The sequence below is a fragment of the Thermobia domestica genome, chromosome 10, assembly GCF_964235325.1.
Source record: "Thermobia domestica chromosome 10, izTheDome1.hap1.1, whole genome shotgun sequence".
In the NCBI taxonomy this organism is placed as follows: Eukaryota; Metazoa; Arthropoda; class Insecta; order Zygentoma; family Lepismatidae; genus Thermobia; species Thermobia domestica.
The window spans coordinates 31,436,274-31,448,649 of record NC_137463.1 but is presented as its reverse complement, the minus strand read 5'-3'; the positions used below and the strand labels follow the sequence as shown (position 1 = coordinate 31,448,649).

The window sequence follows — 12,376 nt, the reverse complement described above, 5'->3', positions numbered from 1 at the left end:
AAGACAAAAATAAATTGTTCAATATCTGTATTATATTTCACTGTTGTTTCCTTTCCAACTATCTCTGTTGCAAATATAGTAACAAACAGTAATAAAATGTTATGAATGGCTATGAAGTTATGAATATCCAAAATGCCTATTCCTTTACGTTAGCGATGATATAAAGGTAACTTCACTGAAGTTTATTTTGGGGTGTCATAGGATGCCTACAGAAAATTTTGTTTTAGTTCAATACAGATTCATGCTGAAAAACAAAAATCTGCGGATCATGATCTTCGATTTTCTTCAAATTAGGATATATTATTCTAGAAACAAAATAATTAGACCCGTATATTATATATATATATATATATATATATTCGTTCTCCGTTATACAAAAATTTACTAGAACTAAACCAAGCATTTAATGCAACTGAGACTTTCAGTGACTATTTACCATAAGACATACTACAATGTAACGAAAGTTTAGTTTTGAAGATAGCTTTTTTAAGGGATGAAATTTCACTTTTCTGAATATTTTAAGTTGTGCAGTTATTTGTTTATCTTTGTGATATTAGTGCCTATTTTCGAAGCTTTTAGTGCATAGACATTCGGGTTCCAGGTATGAAATACATTATATCCCATTTAAGTAGATTAACCTATTCAGATATAGCCTACGGCTTTGCGCCCAAATGTCCTGCTCCGAAAATTAAACCATTAAAATTCCAATAAATTTCAAAGAAACAGCAAAGCAATTCCCCCCTTATAAATCAATAGACTGAAAAAGAAAAATAGCGCAGTTATTCAAAATCATTAACAACGCAAAGAGAATAAATGTATACGATATTAGCTGTAAGCACCAATAATTCACAACCTAAGTAAAACGAAAAGAACTATGTCCTAAAAGACCTTCTCCACAATAATTTCATTGCCCGAGTATTTATCCTGTGCTGTTATGTAGGCCCGCATAACAGAATATGGGTTGTATATATACAAGGTTTTTTTTTAGAAATAACCAAAGAAGAAACATGCATAACAATCTGACCTTCCCAGATACCACTTCCCCAGAGCCGAAAATCAGAAAAATGGATTTTAATTCAAAATCTGTGATTTTAAGAATGCCAATTCTTTTACTCTAATCTGAAATATCTATTTTTATCAGTATATAAGCATAAAATTTACAGTTCGTCAAATATTATTTGTAGTATTTTTTGACGATGTTTTTACTTTAAGACAAAAATTATTTGGCAAGAAATTATTGGTTAATCCGATACTATTTTATTTTATTGGATCACAAGATCCAATATATTTCAATCAAAAATTTTCTTGTACGCCTTATATCTGGAAAACTACATATAGTGTAACCAAACCCAAACTATCACTTAACTCAGTATGATGTGCTTATTCCGTAGAAAATACGAAAACTCGATTTAGGGACCGTTGAAAAATATTGTGGCCCCTGTTTCAAAAACTAATTATTGGCCAAGATCGCAATTTTTTTTTTTTTTTTTTTTTTTAAATTTATCGTTCCTAAAATTCTTTTCAGCACAGTGGCAAATTAATTATGGGCCAAGATCGTAATCTTTTGATCGATTTTTTCCTTAAAATTATTGTTATTCTGTTTTATTGTTTCAGTAAGTAGGTTACACTGTATGCAATACGTGCTTATTTTTGTCTGATAATGTGCTGTATTTTTGCCGTTAGGCTGCTAATAGCACAGAAACCATTATTATTATTATTATTATTATTATTATTATTATTATTATTAAAAGAAAAGTAATTATACAGAATAAATAAACAATAACCTACCTCTATATCTGGTGACGAATTTCCTGGTTATTTGTAGATCATATCGGTCTGGTCTAAGACCTTCCTCAACATCATCACTGCTTAAAGACCTCCAATATTTCACATAATCATTATTGCAAATTATTGCCGCGGAAAATTGTTTTCTGCTTTAACTCTTCAGGGCAGTAAGTTAAAACAATGATTATATACAATATTCGAGGTCTGTAACCAGTGTTGGCGTTCAGGAAGATCTTAGAGCAGATAGATATGATGCACGAATAACCAGCAAATTCGTCACCGATTACAGAGGTACCTTATTATTGTTTGTTTATTCTATATAATTACTTATCTTCTTTTAATAATAATAATAGGCTCTCAGATCAGAACGACATGATGCACTAATCTGGAAATTCCGCACAGAGTATCTATTATTAACATGCTATGAACCATATAGCGTCTACCAGCAAATAATAACAGTGCCTTGTTAAAAGTGTTCCAAGTTTCGACCGCTTGTCCTCTTCAGTCGGACCGAGTTCGTTGCTCAACTAGTTTTTTTTTTTCTTTCTTTTTTTTTTTCTTTCTTCACACTATTACAATGCGTAACTACATCCTGTAATTATTCTGCTTGGTTGAAGTACGAAAATGATAAGCTTTGAAAATAGGTACTGCTATTTTTTAAAATTCCTGTTGTGAATACAGCTTTCTCATATGCTTACACTAGAAGGAGTGGTTTCCACATTCAAACGAATGATTCATGGTTAAGTTTGTTTACAATAAATTTGTTTATAGCAATACAACAATCAAATTTTGACTGCGAGAGGATATGGTGGCAGCAAAGAGGGAGGGGGAGGAAACAATTAATGGACGATACCAAAACAGTTCAGAAAACAATACCGAAAAATCATACGTCAAGACCGTGGAGCATGGAAGCTTATCAGTTGCGGTAAGTGACTTGCAAATAATGGCAGAATACAGAATCATCATCATAATAATTCCGGGTATGTATTATCGATAATTTCGTTAGCTCAAATCATTGTTTCAAAACATTTATTCTTACATTACATGCAATGACCGTAAAAATGACGTAAACATATTGTTTTCAGTTACTGACATTAATCAATCTGTTTACAATAGGAATCTTTAGGTTACCATTTTCATCCTTCAGTAATTAGGAACTGCAACAAATTACAAGAATTCTCTACGTATTATGATGTACATAACTTCATGAATAGCGGCTCCGTCGAAACTATATAGGATAATTTTAATAAGACTTGAACTTTTTGTGTAGTTCTATAAAAGCATGCTTCATTTCGTTAAATTAGTAAGCCAAGAAGTATTCATATACCGGTAATCAAATAAAAACTAAAGATACTTCTACATCTCTTCTCAGAGCTTTTAAAAAAATGAACAGAATGAATGAGTACGGAATGGGACGTTAGTATCGAGGATATTTGTCCCCGTCTCGATTAATGTGGTTGCTCAAGACGGACTGCAACATAAGAGGAAGAAAATGCTACAACCAGTATAATACAAATACACAAAAACGCTGGTAAATTAAAACAAACACAAAACAAGAAGATAAATAAGATAAAATATATAACAATAACAATATATAGAACAAGACAAAAAAAGGTGAGAGAAATATAAAAATTTAACAGCAATAAAATAATAACAACAAACTAAAAGAGCTCAGAGAACGTGAGCAACCCAAAAAGTGAACAGAATATATAACATCTGAGTCTCGAAATTCCTGCACTATACTGATTTTTAAAACTACCATTAGTTCATCAGATAGCATTTTATAAATAATAAATGAACAACTCCCAAAAATGAATTTATTGTTATTGTGTTATTAAAAAAATAAACAGAACAAAAAAGATGGAGACATTAAGAAACCGCATATCATAATACCTTAATTAATGAGTGATTTCACTGATTTATATTTTCGAGACAAACATGCTTTAAATTATACTCGTTTTTAGGTTCACGTCGTGTATATTAACAAATCTTTCACCTGAAATTGTTTCACGAGCTTACCACCAGCTTAATCACAAGTTTTTGTTTTGCATTTAGCTTTTCTAATACAAATTTAACGAATTATCTTTGATTTTAATTGGTATTCATTGTTACAATCCAATTTATAATTCGTCAATTATTTTTTCTTAATTGTTTCGTAAATTTATTTAATGGAACTGTTACAATTTTATTCAAATTATTATATTTTTCTGTTATTCTGTTAGCAATTATTGTTCCATTCCTCATTTATGCCTGTTGTTATTTTAGTTGAATGTCGAATAATTTTGAATTGTAATAAATTTGTTGGTAAACTGTAAAATAATAATAATCATAATAATAATATTAATAATAATTATAATTATAGCTAGATATATAAGGAAAAAATCGTCAATTGTAAGTTTTTAAACTTAAAAGTTCAATGTAATAATCTGACTTTTTAATATAATACGTTGCATTAGTTTTTTTTTTTTTTTTTTTTTTTTTTTTTTTTTTTTTTTTTTTTTTTTTTTCCTCCTTACATCGTACTACCGTTTGCAAGCATAATAATTAAGACAGAACCGTATTTATGCACAGGCAGCAGGGTGGCATACAAAAATCGAGACTGAAGTTAGGATTAGGATCAGAAATTGGATTTCTGGGCTTTTGATATAAGAAATGGGGGGAAAAGGTGGCCTAGAACAATTATGTTAGGAAAAAGCTCGGTATTTGCCTGGTGTGAATGAACCATCAGTGTCTGAAAAAGAGTTAACATATTCGCTTCAAAGATACATCTCAGAAACCCCCTTTTATTATAATTATTATTTGTTTGAGTTCATTTCTCTTATAGATAAGAACACGGCTTTTCAGGTAGTGGTGTGTGGTCAGGTTTTTTCAACATTAAATATACATACTCAACTCGAATTAATTTGGGAAACTACTCGAAACGTATGTGAATACAGTGACTGATTAAAGTCAACGAATCATAACAAGTAAATGGAATTTTATCTCATTACATGAAAGTTTAAACAACACAATACCTTCCAGGTCAAAATAAGTTAACTATAGTGTACTTTGATTGCAGCAAATTTTACGGCACTGACCATACAAACACTAGCTACTCCTTAAGCAGCCTCTAATGCTTTAATTTAGATTCGTCAACCATTATGCAATTTTTCTTAAAATATTATTTGTGTGTGTGAAGTCAAGAATGTTAGTATAGGCAAACATATGAAAACACAATTATAAGACAACATATTTCTCCAAAACTGTCATTATTAACCCCTTTATACGGAAGTGGCATACAAACACTGTCGATCATTCCGTTGACTGATGTGATACACGTATAAATAAAACATCTGGACATCTAGACAGAGAGAACAAGTATCAGAGTGGTTTAGAAGCCTCATTTGCGTTTAATTTGTAAAATAAGTCGTTAAATACTAAATCATAGGCTTGGAAGACTTTTTTTTCCCCTGAAGATCGACAGTTGTCCCTAAAGAATTAAGTCTTACTATTTCGCTCCGACTCCTAGACTTATCATATGAGGGTACATACAGTTTATAGCACTGTTCTTTTCAGTTTTATTATTATTGCAATCGTGAAAATAGGCTTTAAAACAAGAACGAAAAAAAAGTATGCACGCATATGAAATTTAAGACTAAAGTGAGCATTTTAAAAGTACTTCCTTCATTTGCGAATGCAAGGAAGTACAAAATCATTCCCACCACCCCTCAAATTTATTCCTTTTGATTGTACTTTAATAACTTCCAAGTACCCAATCCTAAAGTCTGAAGTTGAATCAACAATAAAACTGTTTGATGCAAAGCAATTGAATACGATATCGACAGTGATAATTTGAAATCAAGGGCAAGGAAGATTTTAAATCTATATTTACCATTAACCTTTTTAAATGTCCCTAATTTTGAATTTTGCTTAAAAATTTCACTGTCTCCATTACAATATTAAACTATTAAATATGTTATTAATATTCACATGTTATTAACTTATAAGGTATTCTATATTTAAAAATAAGCTTAAAACAATCACATTTATTGGTTAAAATTAAAAATTATTTGCAACACCTAGAATTACGAAGGATAAGTTTCTATATTAACTAAATTCAACAATTTCTTGATTTGATTGCAAAAATATTTATATAAAAACTCGCACATTGTTACTCACATTATTGACTATACATGAAGTCGAAAGAAAAGAATGTTTTTGTTGCATTTTCTATCGATCATCATCTTGAGTGTTGGTAACACATGTGATTCAATAATGTGGCATAATTACATTATGCTGGTATTGAAATGGAAAATTATGAAGTTTAATTTTTATTAGAAAGCCATTTACAGCAATGTCCCAATCAGGGTGGATTGATTTAAATCAGTCTGATTTAAATCGAGATTTAAATCACTTGATTTTTTAAATAAAAATCGTTGATTTAAATCAAATTCCAAAATAAATTAATTTAAAGTGAAAATAAGTAAAATCCCGTTTCTGTTCTGTTATTTCGATTATGGAAGTTAATAATCATAATACAATGAGACTCAAATGTACAGTATAGTATGAAAACAAGTGTCATGCAGAGGATGATTAGGGAAAATCCCGTTTTGAACAGGTAAGGGAGCAATCCTGCTTTCTTCTTTTCGTAACATTGGGTTTGGGATTTAAAATCGTTAACTATTTCAACGGGGAAATCACCATCGACATTTAAGACGAGAATTCTTTTTTTGTGCGTGTCTGTGTTTGTTTGTTCCCAGATAATAGGGCGTATTTAGAGGGGTCCTATCCCCTCCCGCCCCCCAAAAAAATTTTGTTAATTTTATAATTTTAAGCGAATTTTATGTATTTCATGCCGCAAGCTAGTTCTGAGTTTTTAAAAATAGGCCCCTGCCAAATATCAGTAACTTTTGTGAAAAAAGTGTCATTTTGATAAACGTTGTTGTACTTTTTCCTTAATTCCTAGCCTTTTAAATGATATCACCTATTTTTAGGTGATCAGGTAGAATCGTCATTATTCGATTAAAAAAGTACCAATAAGGCTTTTTACTTCGTTTTCTTCAAGACTAGAGGCATTTTAGAACACGTTACATATGCTTTCACGCCTTTCTGCGTTGAGGCATAGTGTGTGATGACGTCATAAATTTCAAGATATTTTTTGTTAAGCATATTATTTTTGAGCAGGTTACATTTTGCATTCAGAAGACTGAAATTTTGCACACTCGTTCAGTGCATCCCTTAATAATTTTCAGATCTCTGCGTGGAAACAGCTGGGTCCAGAGGGGCAAACATGTTTTTAAAAAGGATATTTTTAACAAAAATAGCTTTTTTCGTGATTTTCCCGCCTTAGATGGAGGCATATGAATGGTACCGTTTGAAAAGCTGTTCTATTCTGAAGAAAATGATGTACGTACTATGCTCCTAGGATAAATAGGGATGTCTCAGGAAACTGTTACCTGACATCCTGTTTTATACGGGAATCTGGGGTATTTGGGGAATATTATTTTTCGTAGGCTTAGAATACTTTTGCACATACAAGACTGAAATTTTGCACATCTACTCAGTGCACCTCTCAGTATTTTTCAGATTTGTTTCAGATCTCTGCCTTAAAACAGGCAAAGGGGTCCACAGAGGTAAAAATAAATAAATAAAATAAAAAATAAAAAAATTGAAAAAGATATTTTTAACAGAAAATTCCTTTTTTCGTGGCTTACCCGCCCCAGATACATGATGGAAACTTTTGAAGGGTACCGTTTGAAAATTTGTTTTATTCTGAAGAGAATAATGTACAAATCATGATCCTAGGATAAATAGGGATGTCTGAGGAAATTTTTATATTACATCCGGGTCATCTGGGGCATTATGGGAATGTTCTTAGCTCACTGTTAAATAATTTCCTCACCCTTACCACTCAAGATAGAAGCTTGAAATTTTGTACACACATTTAGTACACCCTTAGTACTTCCCAGTTGATTTTGAGATCTGTGCGTTGATACTGGGGAATCCAGAGGGGATCAAAATTTAAAAGAAAAAGTAAAAAGAAATGCCGATTACTCGCAAAATTTCCCGCTTCAGGGACATGATAGGGAAATGTGAATGTTACCGCTTCAAAAGCTGTTTTATTCTAAAGAGAGTGATGTATGTACCATGATCCTAGGATAAATAGGGATGATGCTGTAGCTGCTTGACTGAAAGTCTATAATTTACCTTTAAAAAGAGCCATAATTTAAAAGGGCTAAGAAACATTGCTTGGGATTGATATAGGTTAACGACTGGGGATAATTCAAAATTCAACCCCAATATTTTCACTTAAATGGCATAATTAGCATTTAATACTAATTCCTAATGCTTTTTCTTCAGTTCGCGACTTGTATTATACGAGGAGAAAGATTTGATTTAAATCAAAAAAATCAACAAAAATGATTTTTTTTTAAAAAATCATGATTTTTTTCCACCCTGGTCCCAATCTTCATTTAAATTTCCCTTTGTTCCTATGAGAGTCCTGGATTTTTTCTGTAGATGTGGAAATGTGCTTTCTATTTGCAAAGTTGCTTTAGGTAGAACAGATGATTCGTAAGCTCTGATTGTTAGCAAACCAATGTTTAGGCAAAACCTGATGTGACTGCATTTCCTTCTTCTAAATTCCTAGTGTGTTTCAACTCTTGATCTTTATGTTAAGTTTTCTCATGCCATTAACGTGGAATTGTATTTAATTTTATTTCATGAACTATAGATGAGAATGTGGTCTACAAAATAATGAGTGGGACTAGTTACAGCCCTTCCTGTATTACGGAGGTTTGGAGCTTGATTTCAAAGCTACTAAAAATCTCACAAAAGTGTACCTTTAAAACAAGTTTTAAACCGTCCATTAATACGGAAAAAGATTAACTGTATTTTAAACATTACTCAGTAGACAAGATTCTCATTCTGAGTTTATGAAATACAATATGAAAGCAATAGCACGAATATTGGCATACTAAACGCAACATAAAAATCAGAACAAAGAAAGACGCCACATTACGTTTGTAAGTTTGTCTAGACATTTATTCGATTTAAAAAAATAAAAATAAAACAAATAAAGGCTTATTTTACTCAATGTGATTCCGAAAATAAAGGTCTCAGCCGGATAAGAATTGAGATATTACCATGAACAGCTTTGTAATATTCAATCTCAAAAAGAGTTACATATAAATTATACAACTGTGTCCAGTTGTTTAGTTACAAGGCTTACCAACACAAATACTAAGGATGCAGACAGTACAACAGTAAAAACAATCATTTTAATTTAAGCTTGTGTTTACAATCAATAATGTAAATACAACTGGGCAAGTTGGATAAATATTTACAGAATCAAATCAAGAAATTATTAGATTTTGTCCACATATAAACGTATGTTTTGTAATTCTAGTATTTTAAGTATGTTAATTATTCTTAACTTTTAACTTTACCAAATACTAACTAGAGACTCCAGTAGAGGCGATTGAAATTACAGAGTACCTCACTTTCGCCTTAATTTACTTGAAGTACCTTACTAAAATCAGCGTTTTAATATCTCAATTCGTAGGTAATGTAACCTTTTACTTAAGAAACAATACTTACCCAAGACCTGGGGTTTATGGCACTTCCAGTTTCTCCAGCACTACCATCACCTTCAAGGGTCCTCACTAGATCAAGATCACACTCGCCTTCATCTGCACTACGCTCGCCTTCTTCATCTACCTCTTCCTCACCCTCCTCATTGTCCAATTCCTCCTCCTCTTCTTCCTCCTGTTCCGGCTCATCACCAAAATCTCCGAGATTATCTTCCAGACCGAAACACTTGATCAAATTTTTGTCCCGATGTGCTAGATCCTCATGAGCCTCGGCTGGGAGCACATCGTAAAGTCCGTCCTCATAAATGCCCTCATTGAGGGACGACCTCGAGTCACAAACCTCACTGACCCCTTCGTTACTCACATCACAACCCACCTCACACTCTAAGTTCTCTGAAAGTTCTTCAAGATTCTCGTGGCTAGGTCCTGCCTGTCCTGAACCTCCGTAAACTACCATCTTCGGAGCATCTTCAGACACTAAGAGATCATCCGAGCACATCACCACCACGTCAGCGGTTTCGGCTTCACACGTCGTGTTGCCCTCATTGTCACTAGCAGCACTATTGTTCTGAGGAGCTTCAGAAGAAGTTCTACTGGGGCTGGTACTTTTTCTTTGGGAACATTCAGTCTTGGTATTTTTGGACGTGTCTGAAGAGCATGATGCAGCCATTCTCAAAACTACAGGTCCCCTCTCCTGTAACAAACAAATATCATTGATTTTAGATGAGTTTACCCTTTGTACGGAGATTTTGCTTTAACTTAAAAAGGCTATTCACTATGCATAAATATAAAACACAAAAAACAATTAAGCCAACTAGTATCTACAAAATTGCATTACATTACATTACGAAGACCCAGGTTTATTCTCCCAGCTCGGCACAGCTTATTACGTTCTGACCCTCGGGGACTCAAAATTCTGCAATAAATGATATTAAAAACTACTAAATCAGTGTGTTTTAAGTATAAAACTTCCTACTTTCAAGGTAGCAATTTACTCGTAGTTTTATTTAAAACGGGAAAAAAATTTCGAAACGTAACCATGACCCTCAAATTTAAATTTATAGAATACGAGGAGGCATATTTTTATACCAATAACTGTTGAAACATCTGAAAGTTAAAGAGAACGCCGATATTGTAAATGGTTGAAGTTACAGAACGAAAGACACAATTTATCCACACTCGAAAATGAACGTCGTTATTCAAGTTTCCTATAACAGAAATCAGACATTGGTAAAAGTTTTGTTAAACCGCTCACTGCCACCCTGCAAACAAAGGGTGATCTTTGGAGATACATATATTTTTTTCTGAGTTTTAAAAGTACACAAGATTCACATTTTAAGTAAACATTATTATCGATTTGCGTGCATGAGTTTCCATGGCATCGAAAGGCTAAGCATAACAGAACTTAACCGACAGTGTACGTTGTGTTTCAGTTAAGCAACCTCTTGATCAGAAACAGTGTGACTACGTTTCAAGTGTCAAAAATCCAAACTTTTTTTTACCTTCTAAGTAATATCTGACATGCAGGTCTCTCCTTAAGTACACTACTTCCTATGCAGTCACATTAAATAAACAAAAACCCACCTCTTCCTATCTATGCACTAGTAAAACTACATGAAAGAGTACAAATTGTCATGTTGAAACCTTTCTTCTAAACCTATGCATCACGTTCTATACCTGTGGATCTAAGGAGAGTATACATCTTTTAATTTTATTTATTTATTTATTAATTTTTTTATTTTTTGTAATATTACTGTCCACACGAATGAACTTCAGAAGCGGAAATTACATATTTGAAATGACTCTCATTTTGCAGATTTAAAAACTGGGTGAGACATACGTTAATTGTCAAAATATTACGAAATATCAGTGAGCAGTGACCCGTGACTGCAAGTTTGTGCTACTACTACTGAAAGCTGTGGTGTGCTTGTTTCTACATGACTGTACTTTTTAAAATATGTATCATTATATTGAGATTTTGTTCTTTCAATTTCTTATTTTATCAATTACATGTTTTCAGAAGAAAGAAAAGAGTGAATCAGAATTTTCTGCTCGGAGACTGACCACAACTGACCAACCCACAGTACAGATATGTGAGAAGGTTAGCGAGTTAAGGAACTGTAAAATAAACCTTTATTCTCAATTCTACTTGCACAGCAAAACCTAGTCCACTCGGTAAGACAGAATTGTTAGTAATGAAAGGACTATAAAACATTCTTCTAGTGAATGAGCATATTCTGCGGGCAGGTTTTTTCTTTCCTTCATTTTTTTTTATTTTATTTACAACAGAATAATAAGATAAGCGGGAAGGAAAAACTACAAACGATCGCTTCATCTGTAAATAATTCTTCTACTTCCAAAATATTACAGCTCTGGCCAAAAGTACTGAGCACCCTATAAATTTTGCAGATGTGCGAGAACCATCAACCCTGTTGGTTAGGAAGTTTTTTGTCAGCATCTCAAAAAGGGAAAAAACAATGGTCCACGCCAAAGCTACGAATAAAATACTGGTGTAATAAAACGTGTAATTTTGAAACTTTTCCATTTATATTTCAGGTCTCTACTTTCGCTCATTGTAGACACATCCTGTGATCTAGTGTGCTTTTGATGTTTCGATTTGTGACATTTAGTGATACTGTTTCAATATGCCAAAAGGAAACGAATTTAGTGTAGAAAAACGTGTGCAGATACAATTTTTGCACGAGCAAGGAAAATCGCAGGCACATACTTCGAAAACTGTGAAATATTCGCGCCGATCTGTCCAATATGCTATTGAGCGATTCGCGATAACCGGATCACATGTTAATAGGCCCAAGACCGGGCGCAAACGAATCACAACAGACCGTGACAACCGACAAACAGCGAGAGAGTCGTTAAAAAATAGGAAGAAGCAGTCATCAGCCGCCACAATTATTTCCAAAGAATAGTTAAAGGATCGCTAGCGCCAAGAGTGGAATGCTATATGTCCCGAATATTGTAATTTGTGGGCTCTCTACCAAAACGAATTTCTCCTATAATTA

The 12,376-nt window shown here is 32.8% G+C and overlaps 1 protein-coding gene across 4 annotated transcripts in view; it reads right to left on the bottom strand.

Moving 5' to 3' along the window:
* LOC145662399 (F-box/WD repeat-containing protein 7-like) overlaps positions 1-12,376 on the bottom strand; it is a 60,726-nt gene that overhangs the window by 39,487 nt on the left and 8,863 nt on the right. For all 4 annotated transcript variants that reach the window (XM_081727935.1, XM_081727937.1, XM_081727936.1 and 1 more), the window contains exon 2: positions 9,364-10,050. In XM_081727935.1, the coding sequence (XP_081584061.1) occupies positions 9,364-10,050 (687 nt within the window). The remainder of the gene's footprint in view (positions 1-9,363; positions 10,051-12,376) is intronic.